Source organism: Pipistrellus hanaki, assembly GCF_964339955.1.
Source record: "Pipistrellus hanaki genome assembly, chromosome: 1".
NCBI lineage: Eukaryota > Metazoa > Chordata > Mammalia > Chiroptera > Vespertilionidae > Pipistrellus > Pipistrellus hanaki.
Window position 1 is genome coordinate 88,119,708 of NC_140503.1, and position 26,934 is coordinate 88,146,641.

The window sequence follows — 26,934 nt, forward strand, 5'->3', positions numbered from 1 at the left end:
AATAATAGTTTGCAGCTTTCTTTGATAACCAAGACTTCCAAAAATGTTAGACACAGAAAGATGTTCCAATTTTGAAAGGTAGACCTGCTAAGAAATTTGAAGATGCGATTATTCCTCTTCCCTGAATATATCTAACTGAAGTAGAAGTGGGCTGGAATTTGTTATTTCTCTGGGGAAGTGGTGAAAATGCTGTAATAATGGAGAAATCTCAGGAAACTCTTGGCTTAATGGCATATGGCAAATTATTTACCCTGAAGGGAAACATTGACTGAGGTCACGGGAGATAGATGAATCCCAGATGTGACACATTTTCATTAGGTTTGACACAGGAAGCTGACACATAATTAAAGTATGATTGGGGATTATTTATTCCTTTTGGGTTCTGCAGAAATATTCTAATTATACTATGTATTTTACTCGCAAAAATGTTATAGCTGTCATTAAATCATACTTAAGTATTTTCTTATATTTTCACTTTCTTAGAAATGTGAAAAAGCCCCATCTCAGAGCCTGGCTGTCAGGGCTTGACATTTGTCAGGAGGGAGGTGAGCCCATTCAGCCAAGGCAGGCAGAGTCCACTGGCTGCTTCCTTTTCCTTCCACAGCCACAGAACAGGCCCACATGCAGGTCATCCTACAAACCGTGGCAGACACCTCTCTGGATTATGTTCAGGAAAAACTACAAAGTGTCTCTTTTGCACATATACCCTCTTTTTAGCATCTTTATATGCCATATAACTGTACCTATCTAGCTTGACCCAGCTGCTCTATACTCATTATGTTCTTTCTCTCGCCATTCCCTCTCCTAGTGTATCTGCCTCAAATTGTGCCCCTCCCCCAGCAAGTTACCACTGCGTTTTCCTCTTCTTCCAAGCAGAGTGGGGGTGTGGGTTAATCGCACCGTGGTGATCCATGCCTTTTAGGATTAAATCCAAGTTCTTTAACATGAATTTCGGAGCCTTGTTCCTTCCCAATCTTTCCCATCTTGCTCTAATGCACCGATTTTTTCAGAAATGCCACATTTCTTCAAGTTCTTCAAATGGGATCATGGTCTTGCTCATCTCCAGGCTCTACCACTAGCTGTTGCCCCGATGTACTGCTCAATTCTTCACTCTCTGGCACATGGAGATACTCATTTATTGAATACAGGCAGCAAGCAGTTGATTAAACAATCCATTGATTAAATCGGATAACCTCACCAGTCTTAATTATATTAAATTGGAGGCCAACTGGTACAACTGGTAGGATATGTGTATGTTCTAAATGCATATTTATTTTTCAGTTGTATGTGTATAATAAGTGAAGTATAGAGGAAAATAGTGTAATCATCTATCTAGGGTGAGCTAAGGGGAGAGTTCTACTTCAGATTCAAAACTTTATTAACCAATAAATAATTGACTATTATTTCCCATAGCTTTTCCTTAAGAGTATGTGCATCTGTAGAAGGCCAGAGCATTCCGAACACAATAGGTGAGAGTGTTTTCTTTTTTCTATTTCCATAGTATACTAAGAAAAGTCAACCATAAGCATTTCTCTGTGCAGACCACATAGAACTTTTAATGAGCCCTTTGTTAATACCAAGACTCCTAGTGTATATATATGAAACCTTCTTTATAAATATTACTCAAATAATAGGTATTAATATTATCTAGAAAAACAGAAATAATTGTCTGGGGGTGTTCCCTGGGCTCAGGGATGATGTTGCTCACCCATTTCCTCACCTCGTGGAAGTTCTATTTCTTTTTCTGAAGGAACTTTAAATGTGCTGAAGGTGTTTTGAAATTCATGCAAGTGAGGGCTTATAGAGATGATAAGATGTTTTCTTCCTATGAGCCCAAGAGAACTCATAGATTCTGCCAACCTCATGAAAAAACATGATTTATGTAAAAAAAAAAAAAAAATATATATATATATATATATATATATATATATATATATATATATATATATATATATATTTAGCTTGGGGAGTATTTCCTAAATTTTTTCTCAGCTCCTCTATTGTTTTTGATCCCAATTATGAAAAAAGAAATGTTTTCTAAGTAAGCAAGTTGAACTAGGAATTCAGACCTCTGCTAAAGCACTACATTCACCGAATACTTTTCCTTTCCTGATTATATTTACTTTATTTCTTTCCTGTAGCCCTGACTGCCGAGGTGCAGTTAGATTCCCTGAAGCAAAAAGGCGCCATTAAACGCACACTCTTCCTTGACAACCATCAATCACATTTCATCTTCCCTCTCGTGATAAAGCAGCAGAAATCCCGCCAGTGCCAGGACTTTGTGGTTTACCTGCGAGTAAGTGTTCCAGAATCACCTTTCTGGCCTATCACATTCAGAACACATTCCAACCACTTTTTTTTTTTTTTTTCCATTTAACCATCAACCTTGTCCACATCATTTTCATTTTATTGGAGGAAACTTTATTTTAAGGCTGTACTCTCCGGTCTTGAGGCTCACTTCCTCCCACTGACTAACCCAATGATATGTTGCTATTAATTCTCATGGTTTCTTTTTGTTTTGCTCACAATCTTGATAATAGCACTAACTCAGGTGGTTTTCATTTGTAACTGCCTCCCCCGCAAAATAACATAATTTATTTGAATTTTTCTCCTACATGACTATGTTTAGCCAGATTTTATCAATATGCATTTAAGAGCCAACTCAGGAAAACATTTAGGCATTCAAAGCCTTTATTAAAAGTCATTTATAATTATATTTTTATAGCAGTGGATTTTTACCAATAACTCCAAACCTACTGTGAAATTAACAAAGCCAAAATATTTATCATACACTTATTTCATCTTCTCACCAGTTGTGAGGTTATTATTCTTTCTTATTTCATCTCCTCCTTTAATGGACTTAGTGAGGGGAAATATGGTGAAGGCAAAGTTTACAAACATGTCTGGAAAGCAGGGCACGTGACCCTGGAGTCTCATTATGACCTTGACTGGCACACAATTGAAGGGTGGGATGTTCACCACATGGAGTAAGGTGTTCCGTGTGTTTAGGCTTGGTGCTACTCACTCACTTCTTCACCTCGAGGGCATTCTATTTCTTTTTCGGAAGGAACTGTAAATGTGCTGAAAGTGTTTTGAAGTTCATACAAGTGAGGGCTTAGAGAGATGATAAGAGATGAAGAGAATCAAGATGTTTTCTTCCTGTGAGCCCAACAGAACTCATAGATTGTGCCAACCTCATGGAAATATAAATCCCAATTAGTGAAACTTTAAATATGTATTACATATATAGATTGGTTTCGTGTTGACAATTTTTTAACTTTGCAATTTAGCCAACCTATGTGAGTTTTGAAGATCTGGAGACCTTGAAGCTTACCTCTAGAAGAGTATATTTCAATGAAACCACAGCTCTAAATGAATCATCTCTGAACATGTATTAATTAAGCTGCATGAATAGTCAGTGAGTGCTTAAGCTCGTGATGGTGATGATTACTTCTTACTCACTTTCGCTAAATCCAGTGCCTTTCACAGACTAACATCCTGCAGCTGATTCACAGAGCCTTCCTTGACTCTGTCATTATTTTTCCCAGGATGAAACTGAATTTCGAGATAAATTATCTCCAATCAACATTAGTTTGAATTACAGTTTGGATGAGTCCACCTTTAAAGAAGGCCTGGAAGTGAAACCAATGTTGAACCACTACAGGGAAAATGTTGTTACTGAACAGGTAGGTCCTTGACGGTCTTCGTATTCTCAGTCAGGCCCTGGGCACAGCTCCGGTGACCTTACGATGGAACGTAGCCCCTTTTGTCTCATTCCTGCGCACAAATATGTAACATTTGGGAGATTTTTCTAACAGGTTTCCTGAAACACTGCATCATTGTGTTTTCAGAAGCCCATCCCCTTGTGCAACCAAGATTTAATATGTTCAAAATGTGGCTGTAATGGAAGCAATGCAGTCTGTAATTCTCAAAACATTGCCAGACTCACATTCTTTACAGACATTTCAGAATGAGTTGGAATCGGGCTGTTATGTAAACTGGCCTCTATTGGGAGGTCACTGCTGAACGTGGGGCTTCTAGCTGGGTAGAATCATGCCTAGTGAAACAAGAGCTTTGCTTTAGTTTATGGAATCGTTCATAATTTTCAAGAAAAAGGATGTGATTCCAGTTTTCCCAGATTATTTCTGATTTGTTCTTTGCACAACACAGGCTCACATCCTGGTGGACTGTGGAGAAGACAACATGTGCATTCCTGACTTGAAGCTGTCAGCCAGATCGTAAGTTTAAATAAATAAACTTGTACATTTACCTAATGGAATACAGGTGTTTACTTAAAGCTTTTCTGGAGAAAGTATACACTTTCAACTCTTACAAAAAATACACTGCATGGAAGTCTTGATCGTGGCTACACTTTGTGTTAGCCTGTGGTTTGGGTCAGTTCTTCATCGTTGGTGTCAAGTGGCCACCCTAAGGTTTTGCCTGAGCTGTTTCATCTTTAATCAGAAGTTTTTGTTCAAAGTAAATTCATATATGGGGTGGGTCAGGTTGTATTTACTTGTCTCCGTTCTGTGGGCAAAGAATTCAGAGACAGGCTGGTTCCATCAACACCTTAGCCAAAACTTCGTATGCACACCCCATGACTCAAAGGCATCCTCAAAACTGTCAACACAAACCAACTTTAATTTGCTGGGGAAATGGAATGGCACTCTAAAGCAGAAGGTGTCACAAAATCCTATCAGAATCAGGGGACTTCCCAGTTGCCTATAGTAGCGAGTCACCATCCCATAATGATGTTACATTATAATATGTAAAGAAATGAAATGAAGATGTGAGCTATCTATGATGGGACAAAACAGATGCATGCTCCTTCACCTGACACCCCACCCCTCAGGGCCTGTCTCACTGCCAATGTTTGGAATCCACTTGATATCTCTCAAGGAGACTTTCTCCAAACTTCACAAGTTAGCCAGGGTCAAAAGTGAAGTAGGCATTTCCAGATGTTGGTTCAATTTAAAGTTTGGAGTGAATTACATTTCTTCAAAATACTTCACAATCTTAATCAGTCACTTGTGATCTTTTATCTGCTACTTTCTTCCCTCTTCTTGTACATTTTGCATTGCACGTCTCCCACTCAGAGTTTTTAAACTGTGTCTCTCTCTTCCCTCCCTCCCCCCCCCCCCCCCAACGGCTCATCTTACTTCCTGCTGGTTGTTTTCAGGGATGTGTGAAAGCTGCTCATTCTGGCTTCTGAGCAATTGTTAAATTTACTAGAATTTTTGCTGGCAGATTATTAGGTATGTCAGTACCTTGACATTGACTATAGTGGGTGGATTCATACCACTGGAATCAGCAAATGTTGCGAATGGTGTGGGGTGTGCTTTTTGAGACCTGGTTGTTAACCATTGACCAGCACATCATTGGATGTTTTCCGGTCCTTCCCAGCCAGACCTGGTTCTCTTGATTCTTCTCAACACATCTTCATGGCCATCCATCTTCTTTTTGCCTCAGTCTTGCATTTCCACATCTTTCGTCTTTTCCTTAGGTAAGGAAAGGTAAGTCCTTAACTAAAATACCCATGAATCCAGCGAGTATCTAACGATCCCTGTTAAACTGCATTTCTAGAGATAAGCATCAGGTCATCATTGGAGATGAAAATCACCTTATGCTCATCATCAATGCAAGAAATGAAGGCGAAGGAGCCTATGAAGCAGAGCTCTTGGTGACGATACCAGAAGAGGCAGATTATGTCGGGATTGAGCGCAGCAGCAAGGTAATGCCTACAAATTATTCGAAGTTAAAGTGCTAGGTATATTTTGGAAGTCAAACCAATGTTAAGTAGAACCATCTTAGCTAAGAGTGTCTTTCTTAAAAGAAGAAAAGAAAATGGCACTTTACTTGTTAATCATGATTGCAGTCAGCCAGGAAGGGGGATGGTCTTTCTTCGCCACACATGCAAACGTACATTGGCCAAAGTTTGAAAGCCGAAGCAAGGAAGAGAATATAATTGCTGAAAGAAGCAGCTTACGCATGGATGGATTTCTCTGCTAAATTCACAAGCTCACGCCTACTCTCACTGGCTGTTTTCAGGCCTTTGTTTTGAGTTCTTTTAAGTATCAAGCGGGTCCCAGGAGGTCTGGTTCTCATTACAACTTATGGAGGAAGGTCCAGCCAATCCCGACTGAGCACTGATAACGACCCAGACAGGCACTGGGAAGGAAACATGGTCATTTTTCTTTCTCCATGGTCCACCTTTTCGGGACTGGGTCCAAGAAAAGCCATGTCTTCATCATTTGCCAGGCCCCGCAATGCCACTATTTATTAAACTGACGTGGATGCTTTTTATAGTCTTTCCTTCCTTGTCAGAACATGAATCTTCCCACTCAGAGTATCCAAAGGTTCTGTTGTGTTTATGATTGCTTGGTTTAAAATACATTGTAGAATAATGGAGAGAGTTCCTCATTTTTAGAAATATTTGGACTCACAATTTAGGGCAGAGACCAAGGTGAATATTCTTTCATACTCACCCCTCATTCAGAGCTCGGCACAGTGGATGCTCCTTAGCAACTTGCTGGTGGATTTGTTCTCTTAAACTCTAACTTATTTAATTCATCTGAGTTTCCAAATGCTGAATATTCTGAGGAGTTTGAAGATGCTAATGCTTAAATAATTTAATGAAAAATAATTCCTCTAAAGAGAGCTTAACAAACTGTTGTGATATTGGTATTTTATAGGCATTGAAAAACATTGAGAATATAAAATTCTCTATTCACACCTCTAGTCTCATGTTTTATATTTTGGTTAAACTATCTTATTAGTAAAAAGTAAATCCAGGAGGGTAATAATCATGTATCTTTAACAGTCATAAGGTCATTATAAGTTTCTGAGAAAACTTTCATAGAAAAATATCTGATATTTGATTGCAATCAGCCAGGAAGGGGCTCTACCACTGAGCCAAACTGGTTTTGGCTAAATTCAAATATTTTTAAAACAATTTTTTATCAGGAGGAAAAGTATTGGGATTATCTGATTGTAAGTTTTGCTGTCTTTTATTGAAAACACCGACCTTTTAAAAAATGTAGACAGTGACCCGGCTGCTGTGGCTCAGTGATTGAGCATCAACCCATGAAGTCAAGGTTTGATTCCAGTCAGGGCACATGCCTAGGTTGCAGGCTTGATCTCCAGTAGGGGGAGTGCAGGAGGCAGCCAATCAATTAATCTCACTCATCATTTATATTTCTGTCTCTCTCCCTCTCCCTTCCTCTCTGAAATCAATAAAAACATATTTTTTTAAATGTAGATGGTGATCATCTCTTTCTCTGGACACCTTAACTGAGTCAACCTTTAGCCTTCCCTTTGGTGACCTTCCTTCTAAATTTTTCTAGAAATAAAGACCTATGTCAGTAGTTCCCAACGTGGGGCCCACACCCCACAGGGGGCAATTTGATTTTTTTGGAAGGAAATTTGAGAATGAGTTATTAACAGTGAATTTTTTGCATTTCTTATGGTCCTAGGGGCCTCATATACACTATATAAATATATATTGTGATATATTTATGCATTTCAGTTCTTTGCTATATGTTTTGAAACTTATTTGCTATTTCTTCATATCACTTCATATTATTATTTTAACAATTTCTTAGTGATTTCTTACTCAGTACTTCAACAGTCCTTTCATTCTTTAATTTTTCTCTTTCATGGTTGCCATGTTCTTCGGAAGCTTGTTTAGACCAAGATAATGGCCTTTTGGATTCCTCCATGTGAATAGTTCACTTTTTGAATAATAAGGATTATATGTTGGGGGGGGGGGCACATCAGGATTTTATTTATTTATTTATTTATTTTTAAAATTTTATTATTTAAAGTAGTACATATATATCTAATTTTTTCCCCATTGACCTTCCCCCAGACTCCCCTACCCCCTGTCGCATGCCCTCATCTCCCCACCCCCCCCAGCCCTGCCCAATGTCTTGTATCCATTGGTTGTGTTTATATGAATGATCTCTTACTCCCACAACCCTCCCCTACCTTAGGCCTCAGTTTACTAATGACTGAGACTGCTAAAATTTATTTTGCAATTGTTGTGGGCTGGGCACTGCCCTAAGCTCCGCATATTTTATTTATTTTTAATAATGCTTTAAGTTACAGCATAATTTTTCTCTGGTTCTAGAACTACCTTTAATATTTTTAGGTAAATATTTATCAACCAATGTGAGTTATAATTAAATTATGATTATGAATATCCAAAATTTTCATTAGTGAAAAATTGTTCATATATATTCATCTAGATTTCTCCAATGTACAATAATTCTTAGTTAAAAGGCCAAATTTGTTGTAGTTTTAATAAATCTCACATTATTACAATTCAAATGGGCTTAACATTATCAAATATATTCGTAATGAGGAGTAAAAAGATAAAAATTATGAATGTGTAGGCTTTTGAAATGAATATGGTATGCTATTGGTCTGGTGTGGAAATGGGTCAAAATACATTTACTTAATCCTCATGACAGCTTTATTGAGAAATGGCAAGGCTATCATCACCTTCATTGTATACTAGTAGGCAAGGAGAAGTTCAGTAACATGCAGAAAGTTACATAGCTATGCTGTAGTGGAGCCAAGATCGAAACCTCTGCTGTTAGGTCCAGGCCCTGTGCTTAATCACTGCTCCCTTTTCTGGTTGCTTAAATCTATGTGCATGTCCTCCTCTGTCACTACCAATTTCTTCTACCATAAACTTAGCACACTGTATTGTGTTTCCATTGCTCGTTGCAATTGCTTGTGATCACTTACTCCATTTGTAATAATAGGAAGTTTAGTGAGGGAAAGTGTCTAGTAAATAACAGTAAATATTTTCAGTGAATGAATAAATGCATGAATGATACCCTTAGAGCTATAAATGGATTAGAACAAAAGTGTTCCTGGAACAGCAGAGGAAAATAATCTAGAAATATCTAGAAAAACAATTATTGTTTCTCTCACTCAGAGGAAACAAAGGTTAAAAAAAGAAAAAGGGTGATGGTCTGTGGAGAGGAAATAACTTTGATTGATGTGGAAAAGCTATTTCTAGAAAGCTGGAAAAATGTATATATAACTTTTAACCTTAAGATAAGATAAAAATATTTACTATAGGAACTGAATCCTTGAATTATATTCAGGGGATACATGGGCATTTTTTATAAGCTTTTGCTGTGTTTCTTTTTTGTTTTGTTTTCAGGACTGAGTTAATAATTTCAACACAAAACATATCTGTATGACTTGAATTAGTTATAAAGTCTTAAGGATGAATAGATACTAATGGAATATTTCAGGATAGAGATTATTACCAGCTTTTTAAAAATATGTTTTGACGAAGGGATTAAGAGGGGAAAAACCTCACAAATGACAGTATGGTGAATATCTGAGGGAAAGTGTGGTGGGGGAACAAGGGGGTGAAGGGGGGTAAATCGTGATGAAAGGAGACTTGACTTGGGGTGGTGAGCACACAGTACAATATACAGATGATATATTATAGAATTGTACCCCTCAAACTTGTATAATTTTATTACCCAATGTCACGCCAATAAATTCAATTAAAAAAAGAAAATGTTTCTTGCCTCCATCAGAAACTGACATTTCATTCATTCATATTTAGAGCGAACATGTTTTAAATCATGCCTCTAAATATGAGTGATTCACACCTTTCTCATTACTTGGGACAGACTTTCAATGGATGCTATAGGAAGAGAATTACCAGGGTGATTAAGGAGGAGGACTTTATAGTTAGTGTGTGTTTGTCTATTTCATTGAAGCTCCTCCTTAGCAAAGAGTGTGAGCTACTTTCACTGTTATCTCCCGACACCATCGCCTTTCCCTGAACACTGTTCTGGGCCCTGGGAATAGGACAGACACAAAGCCCCTTCCTCCGGATGCTTGTTTTCTCAGAGCAAAGACCTACCTACAGAATTCTTTATCTAGATGTCTGGGGTTTGTTTGTCTTTTCTTTGTTTTGGTTTTAAATCTTTTTCTCTCTCAATAAAGTGGAAAAGGTGGAATGGAGGGTAGTTTCTGAAACTTTTACTTAGAAATTCACATTACTTCTTTACATGAAATTCCAATACAGCTAAAAGATGGATAAACGGCCCTCATATTCAGAACGCTCTTCCATGGACTTCTCAGGGGGCACAAATCCCCAAAAGGCTGCTCCTTTGTAAGTGTCCTCATCTTGAAAGCTTATCTTTGGGAATGAGGGTTACAGGCTTTTTGTGAGTTTTTTTTTTTTTTTTTTTTTTTTTTACAAGTTTAATTTTTATTTTCCAATTACAGTTCACTTTCAATATTATTTTGTACTGGCTTCAGGTGTACAGTATAGTGGTTAGATAATCATATACTTTTCATTGTGTTCCCCCTCGATATTTCCAGTACCAAACTGGCACCATACTTAGCTACTGAAATATTAATGACTCTATTACCTATGCTGTACTTCACATCCCTTTGTAACTATCAATGTGTACTTCTTAATCCCTTCACCTCTTTCTCACAGGGGATATATTAAAAGCACTTACCAAGTTTGATGGAATTATGGGTGAACACATTGGTCGCTACCACCAATGGCAGAGCATGGCCATAGGGACATTAGGTTTTGAAATAAGATAAGGGCTCAGGGTAGCGAACAAGGTGTGAATTCTAGGCAGCTGGGAGTAACATGAGGAATCAGGTGGAGCTGTGAGCAGACAGCACAAGTTCAAAGATAAACCTTTTCTTTCTTCTCTTCCCTGGTGTAACCTTGAGACCTTCTCCAACATAGCTCTAAGCATCTCTTCAAAACTGAGTTTTTGTATATTCTAATCAGAATAGGATGCATGGGGAAGAAGGGAGACAGGAAGCACTGGGTCAACATCTTTCCATCTTAAGTGTTTAGGATTGAACTAAGATTGATTGTGTAATTTCAAAAATGGGACCATGATGTGTAGAAATTTGTGTTCAAAGCAGTCCTCCTGCAAATGGTCATTGAGTCATATGGTCACGTATACTGCCATTTCATTTTTGCAAGAATAAATTAGCTGTGTTGAATTATCTGTGATATTCACGGGCCTAATTTAATATTAACAGTGAAAATAATTTCTAGAATATTTGTATTCATACTATAAAAAGCTTTTTTATTTATTTATTTTTTTGGCAAGGAAACACAATAGTTGGGTTTATCAATCTAAAAACTTTCTAAAATTAAACTTCAATCTTTTTTCTCAAGTTTTTCTTCTGAGTTGGTCACAAATTAATTCTTGGGCACAGCTGCCCCCACAGGTGTTTGAAATCAAGAGGAGCTTCCCACCCCAGTGCTGCTTTTGTGACAGGATGTAATTTATACTGCCCCTGAATCCACCCCGTGTTCTCTCTCGTTGTAGGGATTCCGACCACTGAGCTGTGAGTACAAGATGGAAAATGTAACCAGAATGGTGGTGTGCGACCTTGGGAACCCGATGGTAGCTGGAACAAATGTAAGAGAAAGCCAGAAGCACTGACTGATTTCTGTCTAATTGAATTTTAAAAGGAACTAATGGAAAGCTCCCCAATTAGCACTTAGCAATTTAGTACATAGCAATTAAAACAAATTAGGCAGGAAATTTCCAGACCAGGGTGGTGGGATTTAGCATTATAACTAACACAGAGTGGATAATCTAAGGTTAAAAACACAAAAGATTAATATTAGGTCTAGTAATAATTAATGTCGTTTTCTAATACTTTTAAAAATCAAATTTATTTAAACAATACAACAAAATTTAATCAACAATATAGTTGCCGTTGTTTTCTACTACTTGTGCCCAACGCTCAGGAAGCATTTTAATCCCTCTGTTGTAAAATTCTTGTGATTTTGATGCAAAAAATTTGGTCAATGCATTTTTGAGGCATTCTTCATTATTAAATTTTTTTCCAAGAAGAAAGTTTTGCAAAGAACGAAACAAATGGTAATCGGAAGGGGCAATATCAGGAGAATATGCAGGTTGAGGGAGAACTTCCCATTCCAACTGGCGCAGTTTTTCAGCAGTGATTCTTGCAGTATGCGGTCGTGCGTTATCGTGGTGAAGAATTACGCCCTTCCGATTAATCAGCGCGGGTTCTTTTTCTCTTAAAGCTTGGGCTAACCTTTCCAATTGGGCACTATACACTGCACTTGTAATGGTTTGGTTAGATGGTAAAAGTTCATAATGAAGAATTCCTTTAAAATTCCACCAAACACACAACATCACTTTTTTCGCATGCAAGTCAGGTTTTGGCGTGGGCTGTGGAGCCTCATTTTTGTCCAACCATTGAGGCCGCCTTTTCAAATTAACATACAGCACCCATTCTTCATCTCCGGTAACAATTTGCTCTAAAAACGGCAAACGGTTTTGACGAGAGAGGAGCGAACTGCAAATTGTGACTTTTTGATTACGGTTGTTGTCGGTCAACTCATGAGGAACCCATTTTTCAAACTTTTGGACTTTGCCAAGTGCACGCAATTGATTGGAAATTGTTTTTTGTGAACAATTTAAAGTTGTCGCAAGCTCTTGTTGGGTAATTTGAGGATTTTGCACCAAAAGAGCTTGAAGAGTTTCTTGATCAAAATTGGACACACGGCCTCGACCACTCTTGTCATCTAACGAAAAATTTCCCTCGCGAAATTTCTCAAACCAAGGCTGGCATTTTCTGGCGCTAACTGCATCTTGACCAAGAGCACTACAGATGTTTTTTGCAGCCTCACTTGCTTTTCTTCCTAATTGGAACTCGTAAAGCATGCAGTGCCGAATATGCTCTTCATCCGCCATCTTCTTAGCCCTAGTTTTGCAACAAAAACCAAACCAAACACAAACTTTTTCAAGCAAAACTTGTTAATTGCACTTCACACGTTCTGTAGATACCACGTGTTTGAAGGTTATGTCAATACAAGTCAACGCCAAGCAAGATTTTAAACGAATGTTTAAAAACGACATTAATTATTACTAGACCCGATACTTTTGTGTGCTTTCTCTTTGGACATCACTCTTACACATCTTTTAGTCACAAGTCTATAAATACTACTTTTTTTTTTTACTACAGATTTTTGTTGACTTTTTTTTATTTACTACAACTTTTTCTTGAATTAAAAAACAAGTACAATATAATTATTTAAGAATAACAATTAAAATTTTTAGCAAAGATGATTAACTTTTTTATTTCTAATATACCTCCTATATGATTATAATTCACAGTACTTTCATATTAAAATATTATAATAATTCAGCTTTTAAATCAGCTTTACCAGGTATGACTTGAAGAACTAGTATCTTACTTGAAGAATAATATATTTTAGCTGAAGAATAATACGGAAAATTATAGCAAGAAAAAGAAAGGGTGAATAATGATCTGTAACATGCTCATGAAATAATGAGTTGGTTTATTTCTTCTTCTCTTCCTACTCCCCTGGCCCTCACCACTCCTCCTCCTCCCCTTCTTCTTTCTTCTCTTCCTTCACTAGCTTCTCTTCATTATTTTTTCTTCTTCTTTGTTTCCAGATTTAGGAACTTTTCATTCAGTATTACTTTTGGACAAAACTTTTATTTTATGCAATTACTGTTTACATGTACACATAGGAACTTCTTGTAATAAATATCACAGAGGAAATAATTATTTTTGAAGTCATATATCAGAAAAATATTCTGAAATCTGCAAATATTGTGTAATTAATTGTTACATAAACTAAACCTATACATTCCTCTATTTTAAATTTGATGTTTATGATGATTAATGGAATGGTTTGTTTGAAAAAAAAATTACAATTACATAGATTTGTATTAGAACAACTTCCAGAATTATATTCCAAAGAGACCTAATCTCTTGAGGTAAGCCTTTAAAGAAGAGTTCTGTGGTCACTGCTGAATGTCAGATCCTCTGGGACACTCAGGTGCATGTTTGCATTTTAAAGCTACTGAGAAGCGCTGCAGTAAATAAACCTCTCAGCCCAGAGTTTCACACATGCCTTTGAGCCTTTGAAACTTTCTATCAAGAAATACCTATTCCCGCCCTGGCTGGTGTGGCTCAGTAATTTGGAGAATTGTCCTGTACACCAAGAGAGTCACAGACTCGATTCCCAGGCAGGGCACACACCCAGGTTTCTGGTTTGATCCTGGTCAGGGTTTCTAAGGGAGGCAACTGATTTATGTTTCTCTCTCACATCACTGTTTCCTCTCTCTCCCTCTCTCTTCCTCTCTCTCTAAAATCAGTTAGAAAAACATATCCTCAGGTAAGGATTAAAAAAAAATTTTTTTTTAAGAAATCACTCAAAAAAGCAAATACCTATTTTCCCAATTTATACTTTAGGATATTGTGCAAAAAAGTACTTTTGCTTTTTTTACATTATAATAAACACTGTACCATTGATACTAGGTAATTTTTAAAAGGGTACTAAGCTATATAGTCTAGTAAGCTCACTTCTTGGTTAAAAAGAAAGTAAATATTTAAATGAAAAATCAACTTTTATAAGATAACATAATTGGATGACCCTCTTGTTATAAACCCATTACTGGGTGGTTTTTCAACGTTGTTGCATTTAATTTTCACAACAACCAACTACTTTTTGAGTCAGGTATTTCTCCCATGTTATGGATGAGAAAACTTAGACTCAAGTCAAATGAATTGCCCAAAGTCACACAGGTAATGGAGGACAGACCCAAGATTTGAACCAGGCCTGTCTGCAAAATTGTGATGAGTACTTGGGTGAAAACTAATGGGTAACAGATGAGATACTTAAACGAGGCCATGGAAGACAGAATGGAAATTTAAGCTGCAACATTAGAACATTTTTCTTTAGAATTCTTTTCTCTGGAAGCTAATAAATCCTTTTGCTAATTTTCAACCACAATCCAACCACCTAATTTGATATGAAGAGTTCTCCCTAAGGCCAAAGAGAAATGAATTGGCGTAACGGCAATGGTGTTAGCATCTGTAGATGACTGGGCACTAATTCAATTTTTCATTATTAAAGGTGTTAAATCTAAACCAGAGGTAATCTAAACTCATCAATAACTAAGAATAACCATGGAACAGAAACTGGCTACCAGTGACATTCAAAGTGGAGGGTAAAATGACAGTGTGGTCTTAACCACAAATGTGTTTATGTAAAACCATGTCAATCTATTTTATCAGGAAGTAATCTTTAGAAGTCAAGGAAGTAAATTGTTTCTATTCATTTATCTCTGAGGTCTATAGTATAAGTCACCTAATAGCTTTCTTATCTCACTTTATAATGCCCATCCAATTTTATTGCATTCTGCTTTGTTATAAAACACTTTGATTTATTTACCTCATTTTGTACTTTAAAAAGAATACTCTCGTGGGCTCTAATAAAATTCCAAAGGTAAAAGCAGTCCTAAATATTAAAAAACATCATAATAGTTTTCAAGCATCTTTATGTTTTAATTTAACAAACTATTCAAGGCAGTATTCAGAAGTGTAACTTCTGATTTGTAAGTAGTAATGTCATTTTCATAGAATAGCTACAGTAATAGAAAATATTTACATACCAATGAGATTCATAAAAATTTGCAAAATCTTTTAAACAAGTCTTCAACAAAGACTTCTTAGAATCAATGGCCAGAGACCTGGTGTTAGATTCCACTTAAGAACACACGTATCTTTTGCTAATATGAGTTTGTCACACCTTTATCTTCACCCTGCACTGAGTTCTATAATGAAGACCAATATTAGGTATACTTCATCACAATATAGTAAGATCCCCATCACTGGAAGTGTACAAACTATGGCACACTCTTTCTCGTCATTCTTTTTTTATGAGAGACTAGAGGCCCAATGCACGAAATGCGTGCAAGAGTAGACCTTCACAGCCCTGGCTTTGTCTGAAAAAATGTCTGGACGGTCGTTTGGCTGTACAACAGTTTGGTCAATTTGCACATTATGCTTTTATTATTATAGATAACCAGTTTTGTTGCCACTCCTTGTAGATGCCTGACTAAGCTAGAATCTGACAATATCAAGATGAAAATATACAACCCCATTCAATAAGAAACTCAAAAGTGACAGTTTATTATTAGTTCATGTTATTACTGCATCATATTAACCTGAGTTTTTAATGGTTTGATTCTCATAGTGGAGTGGAGTGGAGACAGATTCTGGAGTCAGCTTGAAGGGATTTTAATTCCAATTCTGCAGTTTATTTGCTTTGCTCCTGGAGCAAGTCACTTAATCTCTCTCCTCCTCAGATTGCTGCTTGATTGCAAAATGTAAACAACCACAGTCCCTACCTCACGGACTAGTTGCTGTGATTTCATGAAACAATGCATGTTAGGGTTGGTATAGTTCACGGGAGAGGCATTACTATCATCCTATGTCTTAGCTATTGTTTTTACCTCATCCATATTATTATTGGACTTACTTTTTTCCCAAGTTTAGAAATCTGTTTTCAAATTATAAAAATTACAAGAGCTTTTGAAAATTACAAAAGCTTTTGAAAATAAAGGTGGAAAAAATCACCCACACATTTATAACTTTAACGTAGCAGAGTATATTGTTTGGTATGTCTTCCTACAATATATCCTTACTCCTATACAATGACTTTTCCACTGATAGACTTTTAAAATCATAGCTGAAACACATCACACCTACAACATTGTAATCTTTTTTATTTATTGATCATCATGATGCCATAAGTACTTTTCACATTGTTGCATAGGCTTCATAGCCATGATTTCAAAGACTACATAAATGTCCATCATAAAATGGAATCACAGCTTTCTAAATTACTCACCTCGTATATTTAGTTGTTTCCAATTTGGCACACAGCAAGGTATTAGGAGAAGAGTCAGTATGAGGCTAAGTGAAAAGACGGAACCCAAATGTGTAAGGACTGGCATTGTCTGGGCCCTACTGCCTCAACTGCATGGCTTCCTCTCAGCTCTCAGCCATCCAAGATAAAAGCAGGAAAAGGGACAGCAATCCAGAATGGTTTTTGCAGGATAACTTTAAAATATTTTATGCTGTGTATAAGGTTCCTCCCATGTAATAACATAGTGTGTTGTATGTGTGTATGTTTGTTTTTTTAATTTAGTATTCTCTGGGCCTCCGATTTGCAGTTCCACGTCTTGAGAAAACAAACGTGAGCATTAACTTCGATCTTCAAATCAGAAGGTTAGACCTTTAAATGCCTAACACTCAATATTAAAATAATACACAGTGAAATGAATGCTACTTGTCAAGCTCCTTCATCTTAAAAGTTTATCTGAGCCCTAACGGGCTTGGCTCAGTGGATAGAGCAACGGCCTGTGTCCTAAAGTGTCCCAGGTGTGATTCCAGTCAAGGGCATGTACCTTGGTTGTGGGCACATCCCCAGTAGGGGGGCATGCAGAAGGCAGCTGAATCAATGTTTCTCTCTCATTGATGTTTCTAACTTTCTGTCCCTCTCCCTTCCTCTCTGTAAAAAAATCAATACATAAAAGTTCATCTGAAATTTGAACTCAGATTTTCACAGCCCATTTTTCCTTTGTTTATCTCAGTTTTTTCAATGTTTTTGGTTCTGAAAGAGATTGCAAGTTATGAGAGAAAAATTTTGTCCTGGGCACTTTCCACCTCCCTTCACCTCCAGTTTTCCTCATTCTGATGCACATGCCTTCTACCACCTCCACCCCCTCACATCCCTACCATGCTCTCATGTGGGGGTTAACTAATCCCTAAGAACAAAATTTCTGCAAAAAAACATAGATTTTGCATTAGAAATATTGAAATATTCTAACTTTTCAAGAATGAATGAGTCTCTTTCCGATGGTTTAATATGAGCACCAAGGCAAGATGCAGATAAGATCATACATAGGGTGGGGCAAAAATAGGTTTACATTTGTGAATACATGAAACACGGAGTTTTTTTATTGAATTATTATTTATGAATTCTTGTGCTGTATTATTTTCCATACAAACTATTATAAAACTACTCTTGCTGTGCCCCTCCTCCCTGCCCCCCAATTCGAAGGGCATAGCCTTCTCTGGCAACTATGAGCTGAGTCACCCATAACTCCCCCCTTTTTCTAAGACTAATCCTGCTCAGGAATTCAAGTGTGACTGTACCATCTGTTCTGTTTGCTTCTTCATGGCCGAATATATTTCATGAGTAGGAGGACCCACAGAGAGCATGTTCATGAGGGCCAGGAGTCCCAACTGTGGACTGCAACCCATTATCCAGCAATGGAATCCATTTATTGACTATAGACTTGTAGCAAAAGAAAAGGCAATTGATGAAATATAATACATCAGAGTCCTATTCATGAAACATCCCTTCAGATAAATATAAATATATAGTAAGATATCCTGGGAGATGTGTATATATATATATATATATATATATATATATATATACACACACACACACACACACACACACATATATACACACACACATATATATGTGTATATATATATATATATATATATATATATATACACACACATATATATATGTATATAATGTTGTGATCTGCAATTTTAAAAGTTTGAAAGACACTGATGTGAAAGCACATACAGGCCTTTCATAGTTATTTATAACTTGCCCAGCACATTCTAATATGAACACCATTGTTTACAATTTCATTCTCAAATACTAGTGTGCATCATGGTGAATCTCTAAACATACCTTCTGTCCTGCAAAAGGGTGTCATTGAAGTGTGAGGATTTTTAGAAAAATTATTTTGCACAAAGGATTATTTTTAATACTTACTTAATTAGAAGTTTAAGACTAAAGAAAAAGATAAACTCTATAAGAATATAGGCAATTTCAAAAATTTGCAACCTGTCACAGACCATATTCCCTGAGTTTTGTGCTACATTTACAGGGAAAAGGGTTTTTTATATCATTTTCTGACCTTAATTGGGTCTTTTAAATTTTAACTGAAATATTTTTTGCTGAATCTTAATTAAAAAAATTTTTAATCCAAATTAGTGATGGGATATATAGATAGAATGAATTATTCTTCATTGTATCAAAAGCTTATTGAATCATTTTAAAAAACATATAAATATATATTTCCCAAGAGGCTTAGCTATTCATCAATATTTTCCCTTGGGTAATTGGTTAATATTTGTAAGTTTTCAGGGGAAAAAACAACAACAACAAAGAAAGAGTGCTCCATAGTGGAGGACCACCATCACTCCAGGCAGCAGGCCAGTTTTCAGTTCTCACCATCATTGTCTGTGACATTGATTCTGTGGTGGCATGTAGCTTTGTCACTTGGGGGAAAGTTACACCTTTCATAAAATATGCAGCCTTTATTAAACAAAAAAAACAAAACAAAACAAAACAAAACAAAAAAGTCTGTTACAAAGACGCAAAGCAAATTCCTTGACCTTCCCCATGACCTTTGACTGCAGTTATGGATAATAGAAGAGATACAATTTGCAATTCAGACGGAAAGCAGAGGGCACTGGGAATGTTCTATGCCTTCCCCAGTTCCACCCTGTAGATCAGAGGTGGGGAACCTTTTTTCTGCCAAGGGCCATTTGGATATTTATAACATCATTCACGGGCTACACAAAATTATCAACTTAAAAATTAGCCTGCTATATTTGGTCAAACATTTAATTAACTCACCCCTGATGCCTTGTCAGGACCAGACTGAATGAGATCACACACCTTAAATGGCCTGCAGGCCAACGTTCCCACCCTGTGTAGATCATCGTTGAAATACTGAATTAGATGATAAAGTGCTGAATTTGATGGAAAGTAGAAATATTTGCATTCTTAACATCCCCTTCATCTAATATCATGACTATTCCATCCTTATGTGCTATAAAACTTACCAATATTTTAACATTATTTTGAAAAATGTGAAAATGCGGAAAGAACTGGGGAGCCTACATAAAGCATCAATTCCAAAAACATACGTTACAGTGATAAAAGCATTTGAGAACACTTTTAGTTCTCAATTACAAAAGCATTTGAGAAGTGCGCCTTTATCTGCATGCTTTTCTGGCAGACTCCAAAGATGTAAGTAAGTATTTAATGGATGGTTTGTGTCCAGTTTAAATGTGTTTAAACCAAAACTAAACTAAACCAAATGCTCTGAACTCTAAAGCTTTGGTCCATATTGACCACTGTTACCCACATTTAATGCCCCTTTTCACAAATAGAACCCAAAAGAAAACTGGGATTTACAAATTAACAAACTTAAAATATTTTGTGTCACCAATGTTTGCATTAAATGGTGTCTCCGTGCCCTGGCAGTGTGTGACATGTAAACATTTTCCTCCCTGTGTAGCGTGGGTCTCAGAGAGCAATTCCCATGCACGAACACATCTTTGTGATCATTGTTGTTGTTGCTCCCTCAGTAATGGTGACATGAACATTGTATTGCCTTTGCTGATATTCCAAAGACCACAGAAAGCATAGAGGGATTGCTAGAAAATAGAAAGTAGGCCACAGTAAAGAAAAAGAAAATTGCATTGGAGTAAAAGGTAAAAAAACATGTTTATCCTTGATGCATGTCAGAAGGTGCAGCCATGGAGAGGAAATTCAGTGTTCCTTACGTAGAACTACCATGTTTTCCCAAAAATAAGATATCCTCCCAAAATAAGACCTACTTACAGGTTTCCTTCTGAGTGAAATATAAGGCATCCCCCAAAAATAAGCACCCCTCCCCTCCCCCGGCTAAACATGAGAGATTTGGTCCACTGATTCTGAAAGAAATGGAGTCACAAGAAATACACCAGGAAATTCAGGAATTGGATTGTTATGATGATGTTCCAGAAGATGATGACATGATTGTCATTGAATAAATGAGTAAATTCTTGATACTGTAGGATTCACAGTTTGTCTGGTTTGTGTTGACAACTACCGTACCGTATACAGGTAATAAATTTCCTTTATTTTCATTTAACAATAAATGTGTACCATATTCTTCTTCATGAAAAAATAAGACATCCCCTGAAAATAAGACCTAGCGCATCTTTGGTAGCAAAAATTAAGACACTGTCTTATTTTCGGGGAAACAGGGTAGCACTGACAGTTTAAGTAGCTCAGCATCCAGGGCTGTGGCAAATTGCTTGTTTGAATACAGCATTTATATTAGTGAGGCGGGTTTCCTTCCAGGAAAGAGGTCAAAGAAGTTTCCAAGTTATATGTCAAGTCTGGTACCTTTCTCTCCGGGAGCTTTGTTGACATCACTGGTTGCAGTACCAAGTGTCCTGTGAAGCTTGTGTGGCAGGATGAACCTGATCAGCCAACCAGGTCTAGCCTCAGGGTCTGCCTTTGCTTTTGTTAAATTTCAAAACTGCCTCTGTAAGCCTCATATTGGATTCCTGTCCCAAGATGATTTCAGTGCTTACCATATATTTATATTTTCAGGGTTTTGTGAATAATGGAAATTGTGTTATTTGAACCTCTTAGAAAAAAAATACAATAGAATTATGGAATAACTTAAATGACACTCCCCCCCCCCCCCACACCCAATTCTAATTTCCACTTCCACAAAATGGTAATGAACTAGAAAATAGAACAAAGTCTAGTTAATCCATGGAACAAGTAGACTTACATTTCCAAACTACTGCATTCCTGTAATGGGTTTGGAACCACGAAGTCTGCAACAAGTGGAGTTTACTTAATGACTTCTTATTGGTTAATAATTCAGAATCCTGCCCTTAAAAAAAGCAAGCAAGAAAGAAATGTTTTAGTTGACTGATCCTCCCCAGATGGGATAATAATAAAATGGCCTGGAGACGGGTGTTCAGACTTTGGTGAACAAGTCCCCCTAGGCTCATCACAAGCTTAGCAGTGATCCCCATTACAGGAAATGAGCCTGACATTTGCCTGTTTATGTCTTTTATGTGTGTTTGTCGTTTAAGTTGCCTTATCAGTATATACAATCGAACGGGACTTTTACAAAGCAATGTGGGAACAATTCTAACTCCTCCTTTGAAAGCAGTCTTTTATCCTGTCTTCTCCAGCTCCCACATTTAGAAAGCTTCCAAAGCTAAACAGAACATACCCATTACCACCACTGCAGGTTAGAGCCTGTCCGATGAATCTGTGAGATTCTGTGGGAAGAAGAGGTGCTTACTCTGCCTAATGAGACCTGAATATAATCATGGCCTGTTAGTGGGGGTGTGGCCACGTCTCAGTTTGCTACAAGCTGCATAGTCTTTGGGATATGAGGGTGACTTCAATGAAAGCACAGAAGGACAATAAATGCATCCAAAAGCTCAGCTACTGGGTCAAGCCTCTTGAGACACATTTCATCTTCCTTACAGTACTGGCTGCTTAACACAAGTTTCTTTGGGGGAAAGTCTCACTTCTCCAGTAATTATTTTGGCATAGTTAAATTTATGTCTACTTATATTTGCTGGAGAGAAAGAAACAGCAAACTTGAAAATCATTTTGCCGCTGTACAAAGAAATATTATTAAGCATGTACCTTCGATCTTGAGACTTTTTTTTTTTTTAAATTATTGATTGACTTTAAGAAAGAGAGAAACATCCATTTGTTGTTCTACTTATTTATGCATTCATTGGTTGATTCTTGTATGTGTGCTGACCTGGGATCAAACCCACAACCTTGGTGTATCAGGACAATGCTCTAACCAACTGAGCTACCTGGCCAGGGTCCCAGCTTGAGATTCCTGATGCACGTGACAAACATTGATGCCATCTGCTCATTGCCTCTGCATGAACTGCCCAACTTTCTCTGATCTCCCTTCTTCACCCTACTAGCCAGGCCTCCCCAACCCCACCCTTGAGGGTCAGTGAGCAGGCAGTGAATGCCAACTTATTTTAATATTACTTAAGAAATAAACCCATACAGAAGATAAATTTGCTGCCCAAACAATACATGGTATGATGCATTCCAGAGCCAAATGCAAATGCTTTTTCCATTATGTGTAGCTTTTGGATTATTCTTGCCAGTCCTCCTTTTTATGAGCATGGAAAACAGAAGTTGACTGTGCTGTCCTATTTCATTTGATGGGCAATGAATATGATGCTCAGAGAAGTTAAGGAATGTGTCCAAGTTAGATGCTGGAAAATGAACTCAGCTCTCTGCCTTTTGGGTGGAGCCATCGAATCAGAAAAAGGATTAGCTTCTCTAGATATCAACTGTGCTTTCTGATAAGATGTCTCCTCATGAAAAGTTATATTCATTACTTCTGATCATAATGGATCTTAGCATTTCCATATATAAATGGTTATGATTTTGTAGAATGGATATGCCATTGTTTTCTGAATTAGCATGTTGGTAATGTGTGTTGCTCAAGTGATATACAGAATATATTTTATGATCATATGTTATAGTAACATGTCTGAGAAAATATATTTAAATTATATGTCGTTTTGTTTTAGTTCCAACAAGGACAATCCAGACAGCAATCTTGTGAGCCTGCAAATCAACATCACTGCTGTAGCTCAAGTAGAAATAAGAGGGTAAGTAATAAACAAAGCATTGTAGTAGTTACACTACATGTAATAATAGCTTTCTGTATATGAGAGTGATGATAAAATGCCAGTAAAAATTGTATGGAATTTTCCTAATGCATTCAAGATCACAGTTCACTTTGGTATAAATTTTCATTCTTTTCTGCCCATTATTAGCTTTCCATTGCAAAGTAGAGTAAATCCTGTATGGTAATTAAGTCTGTAGACATCAAAACAAGGGCTCACTTTATTCCTCAAACTGACAGTTTAATAATCAAACTATAAAAGCTGGTGGCAAGAAGACAGATAAAATGGACATCCGTGTGACTGCCTGAAAGTCTCACTTCTCGAGTATGTCTATTATTTTCGCAGAGGGAAAATTCAGCCTCGCCATACCACATCTTGAGTTTAAGAAATGGCTAAGTCTGCGATGTGAGGGCTGATGGGATCTACATTTTAAAGCTTTTTCATTCTGTCCTATTCTTTGAAGAAGGTGCCAATAAGCCATCAATTGGGAGACAGGCGGAAAGTGGTCAAGTAAAAGGCTTGAAATAACTACCATCTGGGAAATTCATCCTGTGTGTGTGTGTGGGGGGGGGGAATCAGAAATGGACTGCATGTAGTTCTTATCTTGTGCAAGCAAGGATGTCATTACTTTTATTTTAATTCTTATTGTTTCTTCAGAACAACTAGTTGGCTAAAAAATATCAACTGGGTTAGGGCTGAATAGTGACTGGGACTCCAGCAATCCCAGCTCCCTTTTCCTTTTCCTTAGGTCTGAGTGGTTCACATTCCCCCACAATGGCAACTATAGATTTCTGCTCTCAGAGCCTTTGTCACCTGGCATTTTCTTCCTCTGCCCCCTGCTGCTGCTCTCAGGAAGTGGGTGTGTACCTGCTATCCTGGCACCTCTGAGGCTCCACCTAGTGGGTCAGAGAATAATAATAATGCCTAACGTTTATTGATACTTCCATGTGTTACCCACCATGTTAGGACATCTGAATGTGAACTAGTGTCCTTGCTGTACAACTTTGGGCACACAGTTAAAGGCTACACAGCTAGGAAGTGGGGGCTGGGATGTAAGCACAGGCAGCTTGGCCTAAGTGCATGTTATAAATGTCAGCTATGCAACCTACGAATGGAGTTTCTTGAACATTATCTACACAAAATCTCATTTTATGTTCTCTTTTGTGTGTTTTTTTTCCATTAAATTAATGTTTTGACATTCATCCCCTGTAGTCCATGTGCCTATAGTTCATTCATCTTGATTGCAGAAGACAATAACTTAAAAATTATTTATCCATTCTACTCTTGATGAATATTTGGGAGTTTTCTTGTATTTATTTATTTATTTATTTATTTATTTATTTTTACAAACTTTCTTATATGTATTTTCTGACTATCAGAATAGTATATGCTCAGATGTGGAATTTTAGGACCAGAGAATATACAATGTTTCCATTACTCCACATCATTACTATTATTGTTGTTATTATTTTCTCACCCCTTGATCTGTTTATTGATTTTTAGAGAGAGGTAGGGAAAAGGAGAGAGAAAAATATTGAGGTGAGGGAGAAACACTGTTCGGCTGTCTCCCATAGGCACCCAGATGGGGATTGAACCTGCTTGGTTTCTGGTTACCATAAGGTTCATATATAACAAGCGATGTTTGCAGCAATCCATTATAAGTTGATAGCTGTTTAAGTTCAAACACATTCTGAAACTACTATAGTTTTTACTCCTCCACATTTATTTTTTTAATTTATCTTTATTGTTGAAAGTATTACAAACGTCCCCCTTTTTCCCCATTGACCCCATTCATCCTGCCCCCACCCATCCCCAGGCCTTTACATATGCATAACATTAATGTTTCTGACATCATATTTTAGTGTGTGTGTGTGTGTGTGTGTGTGTGTGTGTGTGTGTGTTTGAATTTTAAACCAAACTTTTTGGGGAAGAAGTACACTTAGTCATGATTATTGTTCTCTTTATATATTATGGGACTCAACTTAGAATTTTGTTAGTGACTTTGGCATATATGTTCATGAGAAATATAGATCTGTAGTTTTCTTTGCTTACAATATCTTTTTCTGACTTTGGTATCAGGGGGATGCCAGCTTTGTAAAATGAGTTGGAATGATTTCTCCATCTGCTCTATTTTTTGAAAGAGTTTGTGTAAAATTTGTATTTTTTTCCCCATAAATATTTGGTAAAAATTACCAGGCATGCCATGTGAGTCGAGTATTTTGCTTTTTGTTTGTTTGTTCATTTGGCTTTTTGTTTTTGCAGGAAGGTTTTAACAGTTCAATTGCATTCTTTGATATAAAGCTATTTATATTCTCTGTTTCTATTTGAGTGAAGTTTGGTAGTCTTTCAAGGAACTTGCCTATTTCATTTAAGTTGTTACATGTTTTCACATGAAGTTGTTCATAGTCTCTCATTTTCCTTTTTTTATCTGTAGGAAGGATTTCTAACGATGTCCCCTCATCATTCCCAGTATTGGTGATTTGTATCTTTTACCTTTTACCCTGGATCAGTCTGGCTAGCGTTTAGTGGTCTTTTCAAAGCACCAATTTTTTTGTTCATTGATTTTTTAAAAAAAATTTTTTGCTTTTGTTTTCTATTCCATTTGTTTCTGCTTTTATTGTTATTATTTCCTTCCTTCAGCTCATTTTGGGTTGGGGTTTCTCTTTTTTTTCTCTCCTTCCTCTCTGTAGAAATTAGGTCATTGATGGGAGACTTGTCTTCTTTTCTTACATAGCATTTTGTGATGTAAATTTCCCTGCTTTAGTAGCATGCATAAGTATTGATATGTTGGTTTTTCTTTGTGAATTCACTTCTAAGTATTTTCTAATTTCCTTTGTGATTTCCTCTAACTTATGAGTTGACTCATAGGAAGTGACCTGTTTGATTTACAGATATTTGGAGCTAATCTATTTAATTTTTGTGAATTTCTAGTTTAATTCCCCCATTCTACTCTTGATAAGAAAAAAAACTATCTTTTAAATCAGAAAAGAAAACAGAAACATTATTATCTATGATCTTAAAAAAAAAGCATAACTGGTATATAGTTAATTTTTTCTCCTTTAAATTGAGCTTATCTTTGTTTTGCTAACCAAAAAATAAATTGAAACTGTTTATTACAAAATAAGTTTTAAATTTGGAACTGCTTTTATTTCTTTTTTTATTTTTTATTGATTATGGTCTCACATAATTGTCCTTATTACCCCATTCCCATCCCAAACCCCTCCCTAGATATGCTCCCCCCCCCCCCCATTAAGTCCAAGGAAGCTAAGGGATTAGTGTAACTATTTATTTTTACATATTCATTTTCTGAGATTAATATTTTTAAATGTATTTCTGTCATCACTTATTGCATTAATGTTTCTAAGTAAAAAAAGGTGGAAATGTTTCTATTTATTTTGCCAATAATCAAGACAGATAATTAAAATTGGGTTTTTCATATGGGTGCCAATTATTTTAATTGCTTAATGTTCAACAATTGACCAAATTTTTTTCTCTAAGTTAGTGTTAAAGTTCTTTTTTAGTTATTTTACAAAATGAAACTCTTTCCTCCAAATA

At 36.7% G+C, this 26,934-nt stretch overlaps 1 protein-coding gene across 1 annotated transcript in view; it reads left to right on the top strand.

Annotated features, from left to right (window-relative positions):
* Window positions 1-26,934, top strand: part of ITGA8 (integrin subunit alpha 8) — a 188,863-nt gene that overhangs the window by 124,662 nt on the left and 37,267 nt on the right. The window contains exons 16-23 of the mRNA XM_084875768.1: window positions 1,414-1,469; window positions 2,142-2,296; window positions 3,549-3,686; window positions 4,171-4,238; window positions 5,584-5,731; window positions 11,343-11,435; window positions 17,018-17,097; window positions 23,281-23,361. Coding sequence (XP_084731894.1) covers window positions 1,414-1,469; window positions 2,142-2,296; window positions 3,549-3,686; window positions 4,171-4,238; window positions 5,584-5,731; window positions 11,343-11,435; window positions 17,018-17,097; window positions 23,281-23,361 — 819 coding nt within the window. The remainder of the gene's footprint in view (window positions 1-1,413; window positions 1,470-2,141; window positions 2,297-3,548; window positions 3,687-4,170; window positions 4,239-5,583; window positions 5,732-11,342; window positions 11,436-17,017; window positions 17,098-23,280; window positions 23,362-26,934) is intronic.